At 38.9% G+C, this 25,504-nt stretch overlaps 1 protein-coding gene across 4 annotated transcripts in view; it reads right to left on the reverse strand.

Moving 5' to 3' along the window:
• The window catches only part of DPP4 (dipeptidyl peptidase 4), an 84,299-nt gene that overhangs the window by 34,726 nt on the left and 24,069 nt on the right, over positions 1-25,504 (reverse strand). For 2 of the 4 annotated variants that reach the window (XR_004176528.1, XM_021923667.2), the window contains exons 3-10: positions 20,496-20,594; positions 19,998-20,089; positions 18,635-18,715; positions 12,337-12,389; positions 12,154-12,226; positions 11,272-11,392; positions 8,118-8,278; positions 6,486-6,598 (exon numbers count right to left, since the gene is read on the reverse strand). Coding sequence is in view for 3 of the 4 variants with exons in the window: in XM_021923667.2 (XP_021779359.2) it covers positions 6,486-6,598; positions 8,118-8,278; positions 11,272-11,392; positions 12,154-12,226; positions 12,337-12,389; positions 18,635-18,715; positions 19,998-20,089; positions 20,496-20,594 (793 nt within the window). In the remaining variant the exon portion in view is untranslated. The remainder of the gene's footprint in view (positions 1-6,485; positions 6,599-8,117; positions 8,279-11,271; positions 11,393-12,153; positions 12,227-12,336; positions 12,390-18,634; positions 18,716-19,997; positions 20,090-20,495; positions 20,595-25,504) is intronic. The other 2 variants (XM_021923668.2, XM_031651312.1) reach the window with 2 other exon arrangements.

Consider the following 25,504-nt stretch of genomic DNA (forward strand, 5'->3'; position numbering starts at 1 on the left):
ACAAATGCACCCAGAGACCATAATTAAATGAATGAGTTCATTTAATGTTCCACTGAAAAGCTAAAATTTGAATTTCATTAAATTTTCACATATCACGAAATATTATTACTCTTTTGATTTTTGTTCCCAGCCACTTAAAAATGTAAAACCTGGGCAGATCACCTGAGGTCAGGAGTTCAAGACCAGCCTGGCCAACATGGCGAAACCTTGCCTGTACTAAAAATACAAAAATTAGCCAGGCGTGGTGGCACACACCTGTAATCTCAGCTACTCAGGAGGCCGAGGCAGGAGAATTGCTTGAACCCAGGAGACAGAGGTTGTGGTGAGCCAACATCGAGCCACTGCACTCTAGCCTGGGCAAGGGTGAGAAAAAAAAAAAAGTAAAAACCATTTTTACTTGTGGACCACACAGAAATAGGCAGTGGACTGCATTTGGCCCATAAACCCTGGTGTGCTAACCCCTGTCCCATATCAGTAGTTCTTATCTTTTCAGGCCAAAAACCCTTTGGACAATCTGATGAAACTGATGTACCTCCCTCTAGGTGGGAAAAGCCTCTCCACCGTTATATATACAACATCTGAAAATTCCATGGGCATAGATGAGGAATTTAGGCTCCAGAAATATTCTTCTTTTTTTAAAGTGTTCTGGTTGAGTGATGTGTTAGTGATGGGGGGAAAAAACTTTTAACAATAATTAGTGGATCACCCAGTACTAAATGGTTTTATCTACTAAAAGTCATAAGTTAAATGTCACGTTCAGAAATCAGCAATATAAAAGCAACTTTTCCCCATTTGAAAACATTGAGTAATGGAATTTGGGAAGTCAGCCAGGAAACTCACGTGCATCAATCATCTTCCCTGCCCATTTTCAGATCAAAGGTTCATGGTCCTGGACCCTGCATGGCCTGGGTTACTCTCCATGACCCCAGGTGTACTCTGCACCCTGTGCATGCTCAGCAAGGCAGTTCACCCCTGGCGCAGACAGGAATTTTTGAATTTTCTTATAAACATACTTTTCTTCAGTGGCAGCCCTGAGCCAAGATTATGCCAGTCTGAGATGTCAAAGAATCATTTAAAAAAAAAAAAACCTGCCGGGCGTAGTGACTCATGCCTGTAACAGCAGCACTTAGGGAGGCCAACGCAGGTGGATCATTTGAGGTCAGGAGTTCGAGACTAGCCTGGCCAACCTGGTGATCCCCTGTGTCTACTAAAAATACAAAAATTAGTCAGGCGTGGTAGGGCGCATCTGTAATCACAGATTACAGGCAGGAGAACTAATTGAACCTGGGAGACAGAGGTTGCATTGAGCCGAGATCATGCCATTGCACTCCAGCCTGGGCGACACAGCAAGACTCTGTCTCAAAATAAATAGATAAATAAATAAATAAAGCCAATGGCTCAATTGTCCTTTTTACTGAAAAGTTTAAGTCCCACTTAAAACCAGAAAAATCCAGCCAGCAGTATTATCATCTATGTTTGCACACTGCATGCTGCTTTTATTCTGCAAAAACAGGCCAGTATTGAGTAGTTTTCTTATGTAATGGTTTTGGTGGGGTGGAAGAGGGACCGCCCCTGCAGTCCAGGCCTTCCTCAGAGCCTGGACAACTTACCAAGGTTAGACATATGAGCCAGCAAGCTCTTCTACCTTCTGCAGCTGGATTAGTCCAACGGGAATACGGTTGATTTTAATACTAAAATGATGGAGTAATTTTTGGATGTAAAATAATGAGTCCACACCCATGTGGAGTCTACTATGTGCCAGGAACTGTTCTAAGTGCTTGACATAAGCTCATGACCACCCTATAAGGTGAGTATTGCAGTTCATTGTCTGCAGACAAAGAAATATAACAGCAGAGGATTTAAGGAACTTGCCCACTATCACCCAACTGGGAAGTGTTGGAGCCGGGATTCAATTCAAGCTGTTGGCTTCAGATTCCCTGTTCATACTCGTTCCCTCTATGAAACCTCCACCCATCCATTTGGGAAATGTTGCTAGCTAGCTTCACCTTCTTGCTTCTTTTCAGCATAAAGTTCCTCACTTAAAGAAATCTATTCCTAGAGAGCTGTGTGTAAACTAAATTTTATAAGGCAAATTATATGTGAATGCACTGAGAAAGACTTGTTAAAAATCACACAACAGAGAATCCCCTTGTAAAGTGACCACCTGTCCCAGCATAATTCTTTGCAAACAGTAGGCATTTAATAAATGTCTGTTAGGTACTATTAATTCTCTTAATTTGTGTAAATGTTTCTTTCAGTGCATTAAGGATACTTAAAATAAGGTATTTATTACCAACTGGAAATAATACTGGAGGGAAAAATGCTACCAAGAGCAACTGCGACCGTGGAATGATTAATTCAGTGAATCACCCGAGGAAGCGGGCGTACTGCCAGTGCTGGCCGCAGGCTCCATGCCACCCTCTGCTCTGATGGGGATGCCAACCCTCCCAGGTTCGCTGACAAATCCCTCAAGAGAGGAATGGGTGGGATGAGATGAAGCAGATCTGAGTGCTGCAGCACCCGTACACCCGCACATTCGTAGCATGCCAGTCCTAATGTGCCTCTTGCAGGTGTCACTAGCTTCCAGTTTCTTTTTCTCCTGTGTGACAATCTGAGGCTTTGATGTTGCAGCTTTATAGGCCAGGGTCATAACAGTTCAGAGAAGACATAGCAACACTTTATATCTATTGTGTCATTCAGGAGCAGAGAGAGAAGGGACGGGGTATGTCATGAGCTGGGTGTGATGAGCCCGAGAGCCATTCAACAGATGTTGGGTGGGGTTACCGCAGTAGAACATGCCCTCTCCAATCGTCTAGATTCAGGTCACAACATTTTGCAGAGAGGAGATAAAAAGGAGGGATTTCTATGCAAGGTCATTTTGAAGTCTATCCATGGTGCTGGCAGCGTGAACCACTATTATACACACACACAGTCACCTAGATAACTTACTCATCCATTCATCCATCCACCCATCCATCCATCCTCTGCTTATCTATTATTCTACAAATATTGGTTGGGCATGTGCTATGTCGCAGGCACCCTGCTACACACTGGATTGTAAGATTGGCCTCTACCACATAGAACCTGTCTTACTTCAGTCAACAATGAATGTACTGCTCTAGATAAAAGTTAGGAGATTTATGATTTTACATTATGTGCTGTTTTACTTCAACTTTTTGAGCTTTCCAGTTCTCATTATGAACAATGAACACAAATTAGCAGCATAACAAATCTAAAGCATAGCAAATCTAAACTTTAGCACTAAATCAATGCAGGTAGCAGGGAGACTCACCCTGGTTCAAGTTCAGGCCTTGGTTGTTGGAAACGCAGCCTGTCTGCCCTTCTCACTTGTTATCAGAGAAGCAGGGCTTCCACCCATTTCTGCTAATTCCTAACAAAATCACAAACCAGCCTCATACTCCTGTGGATATCACTTGCTGCAGGCTCTGTGGTGAAGACATACGGCCTAACAGGAAAACTAATGAGGGAAACATGGGCAGAGAAAGGAGGAGAGGCACTGATCCTGGCCAGGCTTCCCACTCCAGGAACTAGTAAATCACCGGGTAACAGGCTGGGCAGGTTACTAAGAGGCATAACTCACCTGGATTTACTTGGCCCTGCTGGATCTTTGCATGAGGCCAGAAAACGGTGCATCATCATGTACTAGCACATTTTTTCCAGAGAGCATCTAGAGTCTAGTTCTAGAAAAACCACAACCTTACCAGTGTTAACAGAGACCAGAGCTATATTTTAAATTCCCTAAAAAACACGTTCCTGTGGCATTTCCAAAAAACAATATTCTCTGGTAATATACATTCCACACAAAATCTCCATAGTGAGGCTTAAGTGTGACTTAAAGAACTACTGAGAACAAGAACTTATTGACGAATTCACATAAGGCCAAAAATCCGTCCTGAGAATTGCTTGTTTCTTGAGCCCAGCACTTCACACAGCTGTGCCTTGGAAAGGGATCTCTAAGTGGGAAAGACTTCGTCTCTTTGGAGAATAAATGAGACAGCAAGAGCAGAGCACTGAGCACAGTCCCAGCCCATGAGAAGGACTCAATACATTTTTAACTAAATTATTCAAATATTTTGGTCCAGCAGGCATAGGCCTCGGTCCTTTTCCCAGCTTCCACACTAATTTGCTGTGTGACCTTGAGCAAATGACTTTACCTCTCTCGGTAAAGTGGGAGGTTCTCTCACCTGTGCCTCACAATGGTGGTGTGACTGTGTCCTGGAACCACTCCAGATTCTATCTAAGCTCCCAGGACTGTTGGGCGAAGGAGGGAGGACAAGGACTAGGCCTGCCAAAACTGAGAAGCAATCTCCCATTTGCTTTCTGGCCATACACTTCTGTATTATATGTCACTTGAACAAAGGTTTCCAGGTCCTTAAAAAGTTTGTAAACCATTGATAAGGTCTAAAGCCCCTTCCAGATGGAATCTTTTTCAGAGCAGGTGCTCATGGCTCATCCTCCCTACAGGCAGATATTGGTGACAGACCAAAAGGCAACACCAGGCTCTACTGGTCTTCTCCTGGGAAGCCCTGACTTTTCCATGCTCTGTTTTTTCCACCTCAGTGTCCTTCCTCCTCACTGCGCCCTGCTGGAAGCCAGCCTGCTCAATGGGCACATTCTCCAGGGGGCATTCTTTGGTCCTGCGGTCATGAAAAGCCCATGTTCTTCTCCTCAGAATGCCTCCATTCTATTGCTCATACGTCTCCTATCACTCCTGGGGGCATTTATCTGAATGTTTTCTATCATCTACTGATGATAAGTGCTACAAGGGCACAGGCTTTCTATGGACATTTGGCAGTAGAAACAGAGGCTGCCCATCAATGATGATTAAAGAGGTGACTGGATGGAACCAAAAGGCAAACTTTGAAACCTTTGGGTAAAATTTTACTCCATTGGACAAACCCAGAAAAATTTTTAAAAACTTACTAATTGATTTTCCCCCAAATGAATGGGTTACTATAGATATTTCTAACCAAAATAATGTATTACTAACCACAGAGCACAGCCCACAGCCTTCCTCATGTAGTTAATGCAACCCCAGAGAAAATGGATGCTTCCACCCTGCTGTGACGGTGCCTTCAGGAATCTTAGGGCACCAGCCGTAATCACCCAGAGCGAGACATGAAGCAGTGTCTGATAGCTTGTTCTTTCAAGCCAGAAAGTCAGGTTTGAATACAGATTCCTACTTCGTCATTTTCTTAATCTGTAGGCCTCATTTTCTTATCTGTGAACAGGCACACGATGATAGTTGTTGGAAAGACAGAGTGACTTTGAAGAGTCCTAAGATAAAGCATGTGATAATCCCTGTGTCTGGCACATGGTGAGTACTCAATGTATGCTAGTTGTTATTTAAAAACAGCAACAGGCCGGGCACGGTGGCTCTCGCCTGTAATCCCAGCACTTTGGGAGGCCAAGGCAGGTGGATCATGAGGTCAGGACTTCAAGACCAGCCTGACCAACGTGGTGAAACCTCGTCTCTACTAAAAATACAGAAATTAGCTGGGCACATATCTATAATCCCAGCTGTACTCAGGAGGCTGAGGCAGGAGAATCACTTGAACCCGGGAGGCAGAGGTTGCGGTGAGCCGAGATGGCACCACTACACTCCAGCCTGGGCAACAGAGTGAGACTCCGTCTCAAAAACAACAACAACAACAACAAAAAACAATAACAAGACCAAATAAATAACAGAAATGAGTGAATATGGAGTTATCAGCCAGCCATAAATTGTACCCAGTACATTGGTTCCTTTACAGGAAAATAAACAAGGGGCTGAAGGTGCTCCCTGGTGGAATTTCAAACCACTGACATGATTTCAGCAAGTGAAGTCTTGGAGCACAAAATGACCTTGGAGCTCCCTAAACTTAACCCACAGATTTCCTGTATTTTCTCTAGGCCTTACAAGGCTCTGTGGGACCTGACCTTGTCCGCTCCACTCTCTTGTTCACTGAAAAGGCTCCAGTCATCCCAGCCTCCTTGCAGTTCCTCCAACACCCCAAGCACATCTGCTCTGCACTTGCTCTTCCTCTGCCCCCTGCTATCAGTGGGGATGGAGCCCTCCTGCTCTTCACATCACTGCCACAGGTCATTTTATCCATGAGGCTTCCCTGACCTTCCCTCATCAGCCCCATCCATTTTGCTCTGCTCAGGTTTTCTTCACCACATTTATCACTACTGGCATTTTACACTGTTCTTTGTTTATCTGGTTTTTGTCTGTCTCCCTCAATTTGAATGTAAGCTACATGACACCAGGGACCGGCTGCTCTGTCCATTGTCATCCTCATCTCTAGAGTTGTGCCCAGCCTGAGGACGTGAAGATGCTCAAGAAAGAGTCGCTGAAGGGAAGAATGAATGACTGTCAGTGGGCATGACACAGCTGTGATCCACTCTGCCATTCACTTTTGAAAAGTTCTCCCTAGAAAGTGTAAAACTGTTTACAAGCCAAGCATTCAGGACAAGAGTCTTACCCTATCAACATAGAAGCAGGCGCAGTGATTTGTATGGAAGTTGCATTGGTGGCTGAGCTGAGAGAGTCTGTATTTACAACAAAGAACTTTACAGTTGGATTCACAGCTCCTGCCTAGGAAAAAACAATCACAGAATTGGTATTGACAAAAAAAAAAATGTAACATCATTGCACACATTTTAAAACAGCACAAAATGTCTGCATTATGGCCATAAAATTATCACAATCAGACACATTCCAACAATTTAATATAAATAAAATGAACATAAGGGAGAGTCATGAAATGCAACCTTTTCATGGTCAGGCAGAAACAGAATACGTGTATATATATATATACACACACACAATACACACACACACACCGAATATATATATAAAACCGGAAGGTCCAAAGCACTTCTGTTTAAATAATGAATGCTTATATCTTTATAATTTATCACTTTGAGAAAGCAAAGATAAACCTCTTAAAATCAACTCTATTATTTGCAAATATACCCTGTCTCCCTGAGACCAAAAGTCTTTGACGCCTGTCAGTATGAAGAACACCTTGGGTTCTGCCAAAGACACCATCCACCAGAAAAATCAGTTTACCTGAGCCAACGATGTCAATTAGGAAGCCATCATTTCCACTCTAAATTCAGGTTCACTATGATGGAGCTTTACAATCAATATTATGACTGAAACCTATAAAACCTTTTTAAATATACACATAGATCTTCGATTGACAGATTAGTTAGAAATAATATGATATTTTTAGTGAGAACACTTTATGGAGTTTTTTTGTGTGTGCCAGTTTCGCTCATCAAAAAATAACATTCCACTGAAAACACATCTCCATATTTAGTCTCTGATCTTTTTTTTTCTTTTAACTTCCTCTGTCTTCCTAAAATGGCAGCTCTTCATAAAGCAAATTGAGTGAGTTGGTAAAAATAAAAATCCCCTTTTCCAAATTTCTTACAGAAAAAACACTTTACTATTAGATTTTCCGGCAGACAATACTGTAGCCATTATTATTACGGTACTAGTGAAGAATCCCTGGTTCCCTTCTAAACTCCATCTTCCCTGGCTTACACTGCTTAACAAGGCTCTTCAATTTTAGTAAACACGCAACCCTGAGGGGGAGAACAGCTTTGAAAACCAAGACGTGACACTATTATTCCAAATGTAGGACATGAAAAATTTACATTAGTGCCAAATCTATAATAGAACCACTGAAACTAGTCATGTATCCCGTTAATTAGTAATACAATCTGATACATAACCGAGCTTTGCAACTTCGTCTAGGGCACAATCCAACTTCTACAAATGAGATGAGCTTCTGATTCAATTATAGCCTCTCTTTTCCTCCATTCAAACATTTTCATTCCCCTTATCTCTTTCAAAAGCATTTTCCCCATTTTTTCTGCTTGTCATTCCTCAAAGTTTTTGGAGAAATTACAAAACCTTAAATCACACTCTTTCCTGGGATAATAAAAATACTTTAAAATTGCCAGATGCTGTTGACTTCAGCAAGAGTAATCACAGCAAGCTGTTGAAGAGAGACTGACAATATTTTCATTAGCAGGAAGGGATTAAATGAAACCATTCTCTTCCCATCAAATCATGGAACCACTGTACGAACGGGAGCACAGACCTTTGGATATGGAACCTGTACAGTCTTTGGGTACTGCAGTGACTCATCAGAGTAGAAGGAGTATTCAATAAGTGGGACTTCTGTGTCGTTAAATTGGGCATATGCTAAAAAAGTGCCGTTTGGAGACCACCACAGAGCAGAGTAGGCACTGAAGACTTCCTCTGAAAAAAGACATAAATTGTTCTGTTACAAGAAGTAGCTGATAAATTGGCTTTGGCATTCAAAATATTGTTCTCATTAGCTTTAGTAATTACAGTAGAGTTCAACTAATGAACCACTTTGCATTTGCTGGGCTTCCAAAATCAGAGTAATACAAATGAATAAAAATAAAATCTTCAAGGATATATCTGGATTGTAAAAATAAGTAACCCGTTGGACCATTTTAGAATATTTTAGCATGCAATATTTAATATAAGCTCTACATTTTTTTCTTTATCTTATAATCCTCTAAATTTATGCCTCAAAACATACTAAAAGTAAATTTCACACAGGAGGCTGATTCTCCTTTCTAATTTTCAAACAGTCAACATGCCAGCATACTCTCCCCAACTGGGCTCAGTTTGTACTGAGCCCGCAGGGTACTGGTGGGTGGTGTGTAGCTCCAGGCTATCAAACCAATATGGTGCCCAGAGTTTACTACTCTTGGCACAAACAAGGTGTGGGAAGGATGGATTTAGAACGGCAAGGAGCTCCATTGAGACCCCTACTGAGAAACATCTCCTTGCCCAGCCCAGAAACTGAAAACTCCCTTAGATTAACACACTGCTCTGGTGTATAAGAGAAGAAGGTCTTATACATGATGGGTAAGAGAAGAGGGTCAAAGAGGGAGGCAAATAAACGACAGGATCTTGCTTTCCAGTACATTGTTGGGCTTCTTCTCAATCTCTGGCAAAGATAGCTCGTCCCTATGATTATTATGGCATCTACACATGGGACATTTAATCACTGGCTCTTAATATGTTGAAAACTCCTTTACCAACCGGGAAGGGAGGAGTTAAGTAGACTGAGTGGAGACTCCTATATATTCCACAAGTCTCATGTAAGTGTAAATGTAAAAGCAAAAGCATAGAAACTAGAATCTTAGGGTTGGAAAATCATGCATTCTAATCAGTTTTCAGATGCCTGATACTTCCTTACAAGTTATTTCCAAATGCTTTTTTTCAACAACAAGAATAATAGCAAAAATAATTACTGTAATAAAATGTAATAATAATTATTGTGATGAGCAGCTAACATTCAATGAGTGCTAACTATGCACCAGGTATTGATAAGCAATTGACATCTATCACCTCAGTTAAGGCTCACAATAACCCACTGTATTGATAAAGTGAGATAAGCTTGAAGAGGATCAGAAATTTGTCTAGGATCACATGGCTAAGAATTGGTAGAATCAAAAATCAACCAAAATCTCCTTTGACTCATGCTTTTCATCTCCGTGCTATATTGCCCTTTCCTGCCTCTATTTTAGTATTTCCAGTAACAGAAAACCTACTACTGGGTAAAGCAGCCTATTCTTCCTTTGACTGTCTCATATCTGTATCATTGATCTATACACGCTTATGTAGCAATTTAGAATTTACAAAACATATCACATTTAGTCTCCACAAAGATCTCTGAGTGATGATTCATAGCTCATTGCACAGAGAAGGAAACTGAGGCATGGAGTGATCCAGTGAATTGCCTGAGACAAGAACTAGAACCCAGCCCTTATGACTCCAAGTCATGGTTGCTATTATACTAAGAACTTGTTCATACTGAGTTGACTTGTCGTTCTTTGTAACTTTTACCCATTGACTGCGGTCTATAACACAGCTGCAGTTACATAAAATCAATATAATCAGACCAAGATTTTGGTTTTTAGAATTACTTGTAAGTGTAAGTAGCAGGTAGTGATCTTTGTCTTGAATTAGTGGTTATTTGGAATGCAGGACATATTTTTCTGTGTTGACAATATAGTAATTTCCTCCTAGGAACTGAAGCTATTAGAGAGGCCCAAGTTGGAACTGTGAAGCTGTTCTGCATGAGAATGGCCTCGTCATGAACATGCAAAAGTCTCCCTCCAGCGATCATCTACTTTAGAAAGAATGAAAGTGTTAGCTGCCCTCTTATCTTCCACAGGGCCAGCTGTTTCTGAGGGAGGGTCAGAGCTTTGGAAAGAGGCCACTCTTGTCAATGATCCTGGAGACTGGTTTGTGCTGTCCAAGGGTTAAAGAATCTCTAAGTAGCTAGTGTTAGTAAATTTCACTGTAAGTTTCAGTCAAGGACTTATTTCTAGGACATGAAAATTTATCTTTCTTTCAGTGTGATTTGTTGTTGCTGTTATAATGAGTCAATTAAACTTGACTTGGACTTGGTAAGAACTACAATTAAGTCATGAAGAAAAACTATTTTTTTAAACTACAAAGAAGAAAAAAATAATACGATGAAATATAGATGAGTCTTTCTAATAAGTACAAGGAAACCTTGTGAACAGTTTGGAACAGCCCCAGAACGCCTTTTATCTTGGCAAATACAGACATAAAAAATGTTTTTCTAATATTTTCTAAGTTTCTAAAATGTGTTCCTAATAGTTTCTACAACTCTGTATCCTAAAAGGGAGAATATTCCTTTTTAACTTTTTTAGTTTTATTAGTCACTTTTTCCTAAGCCTTTCTAATTGCTTTTTCATTCTTAAAAACAGGAAATCATAATTTGTCCAAGTTCAAATAAATACAAATCCTTTATGAAATAGGCATTTTCTCTCCAACCTGTAGATATTATTTTATCATCTTCCCAATGTGATGGGATTATTTAGCTTTCCTTAGTAACTTCTGGGTTAGATAGGCCTAGTTAGAGAAATATCTGATGTTATTCTGGAGGCTTTTATGTTCCAGTAAAGGCAGAAAAGGTCTATCTACACAGAAAAGCCCTTTGTATCAATAAACCAGAGACAAAAGGAGTAGTGTCAGGCAACGAGGACAGAGGAGTGCTAGGAATAGTTAAGTTCTTGGTCTAGGAGACACCTGGTGCTGTGAGTTCTAAGAGAAGTTTGATGCCGTTTTAAACAATGCAACTTATTTTGAATCTCATTTAAATTTTCCCATTGCAAAAGAAACATTTAACTATTTTAAAAGCTTATAGATTTTCTGATTTGAAAAAGCTTTAAAGTTTCTACCTTCATAAACCCAGTCAGTTATTCCATTATATATCATATCTTCTTTCCCAGTCGATGTGATTCTGTGACTTGGTAAATTTGGTTCAATTTTAACATAAATGTCATTGTTCCAAACATATGCCTAGAAGGAAAAAAACAAGCATTGATATCTATAATAACATGTTATATTTTTATCCTGGAGTTTTAGAAACACTTATCTATTGCAAATGTAAGGATTACCATAGTCAAATATTCCATTCAAACAGGAAGAGTCATTTACTCCTTCCCTCTCTTTCTTAAATTACAAGTGTACAGCCTATAAACCCAAAATAATCCTAAAACTATTAATAATGTGTTAAAAATAAGAAGCACACAACCATCACTATTTGAATGCTAAAGTATATGTGAAGACCGAGAAGGCTGACCACTTCTACAGGATGATATATGCTTGTATATTTCTTTATTGGGAGAGTGAGTAGAGGGAAGGCAGTTGCATTCTGAAAGAGAGAAGTTCAACTGAAGACAAACATTATATCCTCTTGTTAAGATTCTTTTGGACTTCTGACATTCTCCTGGCACTATAGAACCTAAAGGTATATCTATAGTAACACAGAAGAACACAGAACTAGCAGAAAGCAAGTGTGACTCAGAAAATATCTAAGTACAATAGATAACTAGAACTTAAGAGTTCAATATGCATTTTCCCGTGAATAAATATTCCCAATGGATACTTTCAGGAATTATATTTATTTTGTTAAGCTAGTAAAATATTATCTTGGGCAATAACACTATATTCTAGAGTGAAGTATTGACTTCCTAAGATGACTGCTTTGTATCAGGGTTAGTAACTTCTGCCTATGAAAAATTTAGCCATTTTTCTGACAACTGGAGAGACTCACTAACCAATTTATGACCCACTGGTGACCATGTGACCCACTGTGTGTTGTTTGGAATCCTCTCTTCTGTAATCAGCTGCCTGGAAAGAAGATGAAAGGAAACATTACCAAAAAGAATAACTCACATTGGGGTTTCCTTAAAAATATGACAGTAGAAAAGCCTAATAGATTTTATTGGGAAGTCACTGACCTTTTATTTAAATCATAAATGTCATATGAAGCTGTGTAGGAATGCCTCCATTGCTATGAAAGAAAACAGACATTTCAGGCTTCTGTGATTCTTGATAATTTGGCCACTCACTATAGGAGACCAAAACGATAGATTTGGCAATATATGATTGTATAATTCTCACATGTTTTCATATCTTATAATTTCTTCTGAGAATTCTGGGACTCAAAAGTATCCTGGAGATCATCTCATACAAACTCCTCTGGAGTTCATCTACAACCTAGCTCTGGCACCACCTCCTCCAAGGAGCCTTCCCACTACCACAGTGCACCAAAAATGTCATTTTGTACAAACATTATCCCTAGCACTCACCATAGTATGCTAAGATTGCCTACTTAGAAAAATGTAAATTTTCACTTTTCACCTATCTTATCAGCAAAAGATTTCAAAGATATATGATGCTATTGCTGATGGTGATGTGAAGAAATGTTTAACTTCATACGCTGATGATGAAATGTAAAGTGTTATAAATTTTTTGAAAGCCCCCTGGCAAGACATATTAAAATTAAAATACATGTATCATCAATATTTTAACAACCATCTCAAAAAGCTAGAGATGAAAGTCAAACTTTCAGTGACTGCAGAAGCATAGGGAAATAAAATTTTTTTAAAAAAGGAAATCAAACTAAATCCAAAGTAATTAGAAGAAATGAAATAATAAAGGTAAAAGCATTGATAAAGTAGAAAACAAACAATAGAAAAAATCAACAAAGCCAAAACTCAAGTCATTGAGAAGACTAGTAAAACTGCAAATGTGGTAAAACTTAGGGGTAAAACAGCACAAATGACTGGTATCAGAAAGGAAAAATGGGACATTACAACAGACTCCACAGACATTAAAAGATCATAAGAGACTATTATAAACATTTTTTTGCCAATACATTTTAAAAATTAGAGAAAAAGAAAAAATTTCTTAAAAAATAATTTCTCAAAAGTGAGAAAAATTCTGAATAGTCTTATATTTAATAAACAAATTGAATCCAGATATAAGAAGCTTTACATAGAGAAAACTCCAAGGCAAAATACCTTTACCAGCAAACTCCTAGTTATTTATTCAAATGAGTTGAGAATTTATGCCCACACAAAAATCTACACACAAATGTTTATAGCAGCTTTATTTATAATTGCCAAAACTGGGAGGCAACTAAGATGTCATTCAACAGGTGAGTGAATAAACAAGCTGTAGTAGATCCATACAATGGAACCTCATTTAGAGATAAGAAGAATGAGCTATTAAGCCACAAAAAGACATGGAGGAGTCTCAAACACATATTGCTAAGTGAAATAAGCCAACGTGGAAAGGTTACATATTGTACAATTCCAACAATATGAGTTTCTGGAAAAGGTAAAACTATGGAGAGAGTAAAGAAATTAGTGGTTGCTTGGAGTCTGGGGGAAGGAAGAGATGAATAGGGGAATCACAGGTGATTTTTAGCATAGTCAAAGTCATCTGTATGATACTATAATGGTGATACATGTCATTATACGTCTGTTAAGAGCCATAGGTTTGTCAGAATCCACCACTATAATGGTAGATACATGACATATGTTTGTCAAAACCCACAAAGAGTCAAGCCTAATGTAAACTATGGACTTAAATTGATAATGATATATTAATATTGGCTCATCAGTTGTAACAAATGGACCACACTCATGCAAGACATTAATAATAGGGGAAAGTGGGGGAGGGAGGATAAGGGAGTATGTGGGAACTCTCTGCTTATTTTCTATAAACCTAAAGCTCTTCTGAAAAATAAAGTGATATTAATTTTTAAAAAATGAATCAGGGCTAACCAGATGACTTGGAAGGAGTTTCACATGGTATCATTGAGTGAGAAATGCAATTTACAAAAAAGTATAGGATTTTATTTTTATAGACCAAGCAATAACTAAAAACATCCTATATATTTTCATAGAGTTATATGAACAAGAAGAAAAATATAAAAATATGTAGAGATATATATTAGACTTTAGAGAGCCAAGTGAAAAAGGGAAAAAATAAGACCGAAGATAAAAATGTATATGATCACATATTTGCATTTATGAAAAATTATGTCTGAATATAGATGCATATATAAATTAAAGATATTTTCAAATAAGTTACTTGTCTGTATGTCTGCCTTCTCTACCATACTCCTAGAGGTAAGAAATTGTATCTTATTTATCTTTGGATGCTTGGAATCTATTCTAGTGCAAGCCACATAGTGAGTGTTCAAGAAATACACCAAATTACAGGAAAATTCAAATTGTACCAATGAGGACGAGATGGATGAAACAGGTATCCCAAGGACACCCAGCTATATAACAGCAGAGCTGAGACACAAAGTCAGAGTTCCTAACCTTCACTGTTTATCACTTCTCACCCTCCTATCCTCTCATGTCAACAAATATTTATTAAGTTCTACTTTTTGCTAGTCATACATTCCTTTCCTGAATCCTGGATTATTTTGACACACCCCCATGCTTGTTTCTGGGCAACCTCAAGCAAAATATTCACTAAAGCCAAAAGGTGTGGTACCAGCTAAAAATATTAAGATGGACTGAGATCATTGAGCATGACAAACCATCACGGGTTGTAAAAGAAAAGCCATGATGTTCGGTATGTTCACTTCATCTTTTGAAACAGATTCATTATTCTATTTAGTCTATAAACACTGGCAGCTATCATCTATCAGACATTACTGGATAACACAGGGTCCCTCCCGTGGAGGAGCTTATAGTGGAATGGAGGATATGAAATAGTAAATGACAATAAAAGAATCACGATAGGATGTGCCAAGAGATATCATGGAGGTGGGTGGGAGACGCAGGAATCATAAATTAGGCCTTGGAGAGGCAGAGAGGATTATGGAAAAGAGATTCTTTGGCTGAGGTTAGTGACAGAGGGTGGCTGGGAAAGAGTAAAAGAGCATCATAGCAAAGAGAAGCTGAATGCAAAGATAGAAAAGATCACATTTAAGAGCACAAGCTTTGGAGTCTTCTAACCTGGATTCAAGGTTTCACTGTGTAATGTGAAGCAAGCTTCTCTCTAAGCTTCAATTTTCTTTTTAGACAAATGAGGATAATGCCAGCAACAATCTCAAATGCATGAGAATTCATGGGAAGCACTTAGCAGGGTTGTGGAACATTGTCAACATGGAATCGATGACAACTATTATCAGGATTTTCAGAGCACTAGGTAATGAGCAGAGATGCTAGGAGAGCATTCATACCAGACTGTGGGGGTACTTATCCACTCACTCACTCACTTGCTTGTTTATTTATTTGTAGCCACAACTTAGAAGCGATAGCACTAAGTCAGTCATGGAGAAGTCACATAGTAGGATCTAAAAAACACTAAAAGGTAGACCTCCAAGGAAATGTAATCAAATTAGACTTTTATTTTTTCTAGATACGTTTCATAAGAGTCACTTAGTCAAAATATATATGCTGTACAGAAAATTCTATTGGACCCTCTTGAAAAAAAAAAAAGGAAAAAATGTTGAAGATATAGATCCCTACTTTCAATAGCTTTATCATTTAGCACTTTGCAATAAAACATGCATTCATTTATCAATGATCTTCAGCAACTGCTATGGGGCCCTGTCCTAGGCACAGAGGTGTGGCAGTGAATAAATCACAGGGAAAATGGCACCAAATAAGGCAGGCAACAAATAAGCAAATAAATCAATGACAAAATATCACAAAATGTTGTGATGAAACTAAAATGAGTTAACGTGACAGAGACTGATTAGTGGGATATGGCTGGAAGAGCGTGGCAGCGGGCAATGTTTGACAAAGTGACCCACCAAATATGGACCAGAGTTAATAAAGAGAGAGAAGCATAAGATGATGGAGACGCTTCCATGAGGAAGCAATAGCAAGTACTTTGGCCCTTAGATGGGAATGAGGGTGATGCTTGAGAAAAAGAGCTGTGCACTTACAGGTTCCCAACTCAGCACCGTGGAATCTCCGGAGGCCCACAGCTATGCTGATTTAGTTGCTTTAGGGTAGGCCACAGATATGTTTTTTCAAAAGCTCCTCAAGTGTTCCTCAGGTGAAGGTGAGGCGAGAAGCACTGGCCAAGCATGCAGAGTGCAGGAGAAGCGGGTAGGAGATGTGTTCAGTCAGGCAGACTGTGTTCAATCACACAGGACTCAGGATGCCAGGGTTAGAGCTGGTGTTTTATTTTGAGTGTGATGGGAAGCCACTGTAAGTGGCATAGGTGTGGCATAAACTAATTTAGAATTTAAAAGTAGTACTTTGGATACTGTCTGAAGTACAGATGGCAGGGGGAAGAGGACAGAGTGTAAAAAGCAAAAGCCAGTTAAATACACGGGTAAATTCCAGTGACACAACAAATACAAATCTCCAACCCTGGCTGGCCAACTAAGGGCCACCAGGGGAATACACGCTTTAGTGCACATCAAATGGCTTTTGCTGAACTGGGTTATATAGTAAGATGAGCTGGAATTATCTTTCTCTTTCTACCTTACCTTCATATGTTAGTCTTTAACATGGACAACTGTTATCCAGTGGTTCTCAACCCTGGTTGCCATTACAATCACCTATGACAGTTGAAAATATACTGATGCTCACCAGGCACAGTGGCTCATGCCTGTAATCCTAGCACTTGGGGAAACTGAGGTGGGAGAATCGTTTGAGGACAGGAGTTTGAGACCAGCCTGGGGAACATAGTGAGACCCTATCTCTAAAAAAAAAAAAAATGGAAAATTAGCAGGGCACAGCAGGGCATGGTGGTGCACAACTGTAGTCTGAGTTACTCAGGAGGCTGAGGTAGGAGGATTAGTCAAGCCCAAAATGTTGAGGCTACAGTGATCCATGATCATACCACTGCACTCTAGCCTGAGTGACAGAATGAGACCTTGTCTCAAAAAAAGAAAAAAGTACTGATTCTGACATTACCCCAGAAACTTCTGTTTACTGATCTGGGGATTGAACCTGGACACTGGGAAGTTTTAAAAGTTTCTCAAGTATATTAAGTGATGTATTCTATAGATAGTAATAAGAAGCACTTCATTAAACAAACAATAATCCATTAATTGGCAACAGATGTGTTAAAGTTGGTACAAGATTCTGATTCACTTACAGTTAAGTTTAACTGAACATAGAGTCTTCATGTCCAGGAAAGGGAGCCCCGCCCAGCAAATCCAGGGTAAATGTTATGATTGAGAGTCACCATCCTGAGATGGTCAATGCAGTAGGGAATGGTTTGCTTGGCCTGAGCACAGCAGAGTTGGTGTGTGAGTGTTGGTGTGTCCTCAATATAATTTATCCTGGAAAAGAAAGGTCAAGGGTGGGAATCCCCAGCTTTGTATTTTGCTTGCAATACAGGGTATCTCTACAAATTTTTAATCTTCACTATATGTCTCAAAACTTCCTATACTTGAACAACTGTTGTCAAATCCATGAGTAACCAAAAAGCTGCCATTAAAGTTATGGCAATCCACATCCATCCTAAACATGAAGAGGATGTATGATTAAGCTGTAACCTTTCCTGAACGTGTTAGGATGTGGAGTGGGGCTGGGTGACTGGGGGAAGCTGAGTGCTCATGGTGGAATCTTTATGATCTGTGGTGAGGCTCTCCTCCTTAGAATAGTTTGCATATGGTGGGGCCGAAGGTTAGGAGATGGTCTGGGCCATCTTGTGGAATCTTTTCTGGAGGATGGAAAGTTTAATTCTTTCTTTTTCTTTTTTTTTTTTTTTAGACGGGATCTCACTCTGTCTCCTAGACTGTAATGCAGTGGCACAGTATAGCTAACTGTAGCTTCCAACTCTTGGGCTCAAGCAATCCTCCTGCTTCAGCTTCCCCTTCTAAGTAGGGGACTACAGGTGCATGCCACCATGCCCAACTTTAACTCTTTTAAAAACACATATTTATAGAGGATCTTACTACACATAAATCTGTGACAAAGGAAATAAAGGGTTCTGCCATTAGGTGTACAAATCAGACATGTAAACTTACTTTTAAATATGTGTATAAGGAAAAATTTTTATTGACTTATGTTATTAGTATATATAAGTACAATACAATATTAACTGTGCTTTTTAGTATTTGAAAGCACTAAAAATGAATTTCTTTTAAAATATTGGACTTGTCTTTAAGAATGAGAATGCCTCTGATTCTGAATTAATGAGTTTTAGTGCCCATTACATTACTTAGATGTTAATTTTAAGTATCCATACACTTGAAATTGGTTATAACATAGCATACTCTTGGATTATTTAAATGTTACAGTAAGAAAGCATTTCTTTTACCTTCACATAGTTGTATTCTAAGAGAATAAACTGCCCATCAGGAGATATTGAATAATCATTTATAGAATGTCCAAACTTATCCTGTCAAACAAGAAGAACAAAGAAAAATTGAACAATTCCATTTCACTGCCATCACTGTGCACTTACTTCATAGGGGGTATTGTTCTAGACATGTGACTTTTGCCTTGGGAGTTCCTAATCTAGCAGAGGTGGCATATTCACCCACACAAATGACTGTGATGCCAGGTGGGTTGTGATCAGTGTTAGAAAGCCAGAAAGGGAAAGATTAATCCGAAGAGGAAAGATGCCTGTGAGAGTTAGGATGAGGAAAAGAGAACTTTCTCAACAGTGGGAAGAGCAAATGCCAGGCATGGGAAAGGACATCATGTTTAGAGACTCCTTAAGGGTCATGTGTAACCTGAATATAGTTTGTGGGGGCGCTGGTGTCAGACAGTGGAAGGTGAGAGGACAACAAATTAGAAAAAGAGTTGGGACCTAAATATAAGATGTGGAACTAGACCTATGTTTTTGCAAGTGATAGAATCATATCTATCTTTTACAATGATACTCTGGTGACACAGTGGCTGAAATGAGAGGGAAGGACGGAGGGCTGGTATCAGCCTGGATGTGGGGAGTGCAGAATGCGATAGGGACACAAGTTAGAGCACTCACTACCACAAGATTAAACGAGGGTTTCAGCAAGGACTGTCCAGTGGAAATGGAAACTGCGATATACCTGACGTGCAGATGGAGAATTGACAGGGTCTGTTGTCACCTACTGTGGGGGATGACATGAGTCAATGATGATTCTGAGATTTCTAGCTTAAGTGGCTTGGAGGAGAATTAAGTAACTTTTACCAATACTGGGAACTCACGAAAAAGAGTAAGATGCTTTCAGTGTGCTAGGACAGCTGAGGAAAGATAACCAGTTTAGCTTGGGATTTTGAGTTTGAAATCCACATGTAGGAGCCAGCAGTCTATTAGAAATTAAAGTTGAGATCTGGGAGAAGGTTAGTGTTAAGTGAGTGTATATAAGAGTCAAGCCAGAGAGGAGGGCAGTAATGCTGTGGGGTTGCATGAAATTCACCAAAGGAGAGCATGCAAAGTGAAGAGGGAGGCAAATGAAGACAGAGCCCCAAGGAACACTTACATTTAAAAATATGGGCAGAGGAAGAGGAATCGTCAAAGGAGACTAAAAAGTAGTCAAGGCAGGGAGCATTTCAAGAAGGAGAGAAAGATCCACTTTGCCATATGCTGCAGAAATAGTCCAACAGGTTGAGAAATGACAGTACTCGTGATTTCAAAGGTAATGAAAAAAATCCCCAGAATTCTATGCGTGAATTAATTATGTGATTAAACATACAAATGTACTGTTCTCCAAGAAAACCGAGCTGTTTCCATATTCAGCATTGAATACCAAGATATTATTTTCTTGTTTGTAGAGATATTCATGATCTAAAGAGAGAAAACAACCAGATCAAAATTTCAAGTTGTTACTAAACATCTTCATAAGCTGAAAATTATAGAATACAATTTAAGTTCACAAATACCAAATAGGCATTTCTAAGTTGAGAAAACATGAATGATATTATACTAACATTCATTCATTTTTTCATCATTATTGTCAAGGTTTCAATTCACATTTAATTTTTTATTGTACATGTCAAAGAAATACTTGGGTTTCTTTCAGTCTTTCTGTCTTTGCACTTCAAGTAGAAAACAAAAAACAAAAATCAAAAACTCTCCATAGACTTTTTAAAAACAAAGATTACCTCTTCTGAGTGCCATAAAAGCACCCTACATCTCAACCTAACTAGAATGAACGTAAGCATAAAATCTGCCCTACCCAAAAAATTCTTACCTGAAATCCATCGTAAGGAGTACAACTTCAGTCTATAAGTATTTTTTAAGTAATCAGTTAGAGTGTAAGTTTTGCGACTGTCAGCTGTAGCATCATCTGCTGGTTGAGAAAAAGAGCCAAATGTTCAGTAAGATGGAATAACCTAAGTTTTGGATAAAATAAACAAATGGATCACTATAATAAACCCTGCTCACAAAATTCAGAAATACCCTCACAAAATGCAAGACACATTTTAAAAGACTTCAGACTGAATAGATAGAGTGAAAATCATTGAACTATGAAGTGTGTGTGTGTGTTTGTTTCACTGTGCTGTATTGTGCTATACTAGTGCGCTTTACTGTGAAGGTCTAGATCAGCAATGTCCTATAGAAATACAATGTAAGTATATTTTCTAGTAGCTATATAAGAAACACAATCTTAAGGTAAAATTAATTTTAGTAGCATATTTTATTTAGCGCAATACATCCAAAATATCATTTTGCCATGTAACGAATATTTAAATGTTATGAGAACTTTCGTGTTCTTTTTTTCATTCTAACTCTCAAATCTGGTATGTAGTTTATACTTACAGCATATCTCAATCTGACTAGGTACATTTTAAGTTAATAGTTACATGTGACCACATGTTCAACGACTACTGTGGTGGATGGCCTGGAGCTAGATCATCCTTTTCGGACACTTTGGGGCCCAGTTTCAGGCCCTCCTGCTTCTCAGAGACCCTTAGGACCTGCTGATCACCCAATTCAGGGATCTTCATCAATATCATCACTTTTCTTTGAGCTTAACAGAATTTGTGTGGTTCTGTATTCTACTACTGGTGACCCAAATTCAAAGTCTGAAAATCATTTTTGATACCTGTCTGTTTTTCCACCATGCCCATCTAACTGACCTTCTTGATTATTCCTGGAAACTTTTTTTTCCGGTATCCCTGCCATTAGATTCTCCCAATTCTATCCATTTTCTGCACCAGCACTAGAATAATTTTTCTAAACCACTACTTTCATTCTGGTGATCCCTTCTCCAAAACTTTTCAATGTTTCCCCATTGCCTACAGGAAGAAGATTAACACTCCTTAGCCTGACACGGCCCTCCACAATTGACACAAGAATGTCTTATGTCACTCTCTCCTTGCAGGGACCATCTCATTCACTCTTATGACCGACACACTGAACCCAGAAGATCTTCTTGGGCTTCTCCACCTCTGCTCCTTTTTCTAAACCACTTCTCTGCAGTGTCTTCCCTGCTTTCCTGGTTGTCAGAATCACTACCCTCCAATCCCCATCTCTTTCATGAAGACTTTAGTTCTGCCCCCTCTGACTTTTGCCCCAACGCTACTAATTTGGCTCTTGTCATTTAATGACAAAATAGTTGACAGCTCTTTTGCTCTGTCTACCCATGTGGTGTCCTCAGTTAGGCCATGTAGTCTTTGAAGACAAGGCCTTGTTGCTTGTTCGTTTTAATTTTTACATCAACCTTTAGCAGCTAACACAGTTCAATTCCACAGTAGGCACATACTCAGAGAGGTTTTATTGGTTGATGTAAGATATCATCCTAGAAGCATAATCAAGCCAATGTGATTCCTCTTCTCCAATCCCAGAGTCTGTCCACCGATGAAAGAGCTTATTTTTTTCTCAAATCCTCTACTTTTTCCACATATACACAAACATACACTCACATAATCAGCCACCATTATAAAATTCCTATAGCTGCAGTTCTTACAATTTGTGGGACTAGGAAGCCAGCAGCCCTGTCTCTTGTTAATTTTCTTGCAGGAAATGCCTCCCTTGTAATTTTCTTACAGAAAATGCTCTTTCAAACAATGTTCTTAAAATTTCATTTCTTCAAATCTGGTACACATACACCATGGAATACTATGCAGTCATAAAAAGGAAAAAGATTGTGTCCTTTCAGGGACGTGAATGAAGCTGGAAGTCATTATTCTCAGCAAAGTAACACAGGAACAGAAAAACAAATGCTACGTGTTCTCACTTATAAGTAGGAGGTGAACAATGAGAACACATGGACACACGGTGAGGAACAACCAACACTGGGGCCTGTTGGGGGTGGGGGTGGGGGTAGGGAGAGGGAGAGCATCAGGAAGACTAGCTAACGGACTCTGGGCTTAATACGAAGGCGATGGGTTGATCTGTGTTGCAAACCACCATGGCACATGTTTACCTATACAACAAACCTGTACATCCTGCACATGTACCCTGGAACTTAAAATAAAAGTTGAAAGAAAAAAAGAAAAAAGATAAGAAGACTTCTGAGGTGGGCCATTACCTCAGTTAAAAATGACAAAGCTTTCCGTTTTCATCATTATAAGTAAAGATAATAAAGAAAATACAGGTCAAGTTGAAGGTTAAAAAAAGATTTTATTTCTTCAGATCTTATCTGATAATAACTTTGTGTCTGCCTGAAACAATCTTGTTTCAAGAAATAAAAATGCTACATTTCACTTTATTACTTTATTGATTTTATTTAAACCTTCTTAGTTTATAAGTTAAAGAGAGCTTTAAAAAAGCAAGCTATTTTTTTTGGTCAATTTATTCCTGCATTTCATCCCTAAAAGTTAGTAGAAGATTCGTGTTTGCTAGTAGAAATATAGCAAGCAGGTAAAATCAGTCCTTAAATTTGCCAACCTTCAAACAAGAAGTAAAGCCTTATGCTACAGAAAATATTTGAAACTCATATTGGGAATAGGAACTGGATTTGTTCACAAAATGCTCTCAATTGCTTGTATTCATCCGACTATTCTTTCATGCATCAAATAGTTAAAAAGTGAGTACTATTTGAAAAATACTATTAAGGAGTTATACTCTGTTATCAAGAGGTATTAGTTTAAAATGTACATAAACACACCCCTAAATTAGTGTAATTTGAAATACAGATGATTATTGACATCCACAATCCTGATAGTCTGCTGATGTAGATATCTAGACAGATCTGCACACACACATATATGTATATATAAAAAAATAGATATATCAACATGGAACATCTATCATTAATTCTTGATTTTGTAAGAAAGGAATTAACTTAATACCTATAAAAGATCACATATAGTATTATCTCATTTAAATGCATCTCACTTAAAGGTATTTACCCAGGTTTTTCAGGTAACACAGTTACATTGGGAATGTTGAAATAATTGAGGCAAAATTCCTTTGACAGCACCTGCTGCCCAGGGTGCTTCATCTTGAATTCATGATGTGCTCCTCCCTGTGCACTTAACTTGCCTGCCCTCCTCAGACCTTGCTGGGTTCGATCTCTCACAAGTCCAGTTCATTCTCTCACAACTCCATAGCTTTTTTTTTTTTTTTTTTTGACAGGATCTCGCTCATGTTGTACAAGGTGGAGTGCAGTGGCACAATCACGGCTCACTACAGCCTCGACCTGCCAGTCCCAAGTGAGTCTCCCACCTCAGCCTCCTGAATAGCTGGGACTACAGGCACACACCAGGCTAATTTTTGTATTATTAGTAGAGACAGGTTGTTGCCATGTTGCCCAAGCTGGTCTCCATTTCCTGGGCTCAAGCAATCCTCCCACCTTGGCCTCCCAAAATGCTGGGATTACAGGCGTGAGCCGCTGCACCTGGCCTAGTCCACAGTTTGAAAACCCATCATCTCTATCACATTCAGGTTCCCTTCTGCTCATGATGGCTTCCTGTGAGTTGGATCCATAGGCATATTTTCCAGATATCAACTCTGATGGCACACTTACTAGAGCTTAGGACATTCCTGCAAGCCCTAGGCTTACCCTGGTCTGTGTCAGACTCACTCAGCTGCTTTAGAATAACCCTGCAACCCAGTTTCCACATATTAGCTGCCAGTCCAAGAGCAGTGCGGCTAAATTGGAGCAAGCAGAGCAACACAAATGTTCCTTGTTTTTCGCCTTGCTGTTTGATAAGCAGGGCACATTGGAAGACGGTTTTGAAACATCAAGATACGCGAGTTCTGTGAGACAAGAGTGCCAACTCCAGGTTTTGACCTTTAGCAAGTTCATAGTTTGCTGCCAAGTTACAACCTATTTTGTCAAACTCTTATAAGACATGCTCATGATTCGTCTTCCTTGTCTACTTGCTCACTGACAGGGCACTGCTGCGGCAGCAGATGAAGGTCTTTGGCTGCTTGCATGGTTTTCTTCTTAGTTCGGCCTGGGACATGTTCATTTGACTTATCAGTTCAAAGCATTGTGCAGCCAAGTAAAGCACTTAATCATATGGTTACCCATCAGTTTATACAGAAACTCGAGTTTCAAATCTTTAATTTAAAAATAAAAATATAGATTTATAATTTTATACTTTTCTTCTTTAGCTAAAGCACCTATTAACTTGAACCATATGAAAATACCATTTTTGTTAGTTAAAAAAGGTAGAACAGCGGCATTTAAAATGGCTCAATCTAATAATAAATTCTTATCAAAGTGTTAAGGTATCTTAATGAATCCTTGCTGTAGTGTCAAAATTATTTCTGAAAAACAATAATTCCAGAATGATAAAATCCAAATAAGAGAGCGGTATAGTTCCATGGGATATCCTTGCTTTGATCAGTTGCTTCTGTATGATTACAAGATATTTTGAATATTGTCATCCATTCATACTAAACTTTTTTGTCTATATTAAATTGACATATAATGTTTCCACTCCACAAAAATAAACTGTTTTGGTAAATAAATGGCTAATGAAATACATCTAAAAAGAAATGTGCTTGTTACGGCGCATAACTGTGTAAAGTTGTTAAAAACAGGCAAAAGAGATATCTGGTTATAAAGTTCCTGTGTTCCATATGGTAATCAGCTAACATTCCATACTGATGCTTGTATCCATGATGGGTATAAAGAAATAAAACGAGTGGTTACTTCAAAATTTGCTCTAGCAAATTAACAGCCTTGACACAGGGGTGGTAGAAGAAAAATCAAGGAGGTAAAAGAAGAAACTGACTGAATGTCCCCTCATCCTGTGGCTATATCCTCCAGCAGCACATGCAGGCTGCCACCCATCTCCACAG

This window comes from Papio anubis, chromosome 10 (genome assembly GCF_008728515.1).
Source record: "Papio anubis isolate 15944 chromosome 10, Panubis1.0, whole genome shotgun sequence".
Taxonomy (NCBI): Eukaryota; Metazoa; Chordata; class Mammalia; order Primates; family Cercopithecidae; genus Papio; species Papio anubis.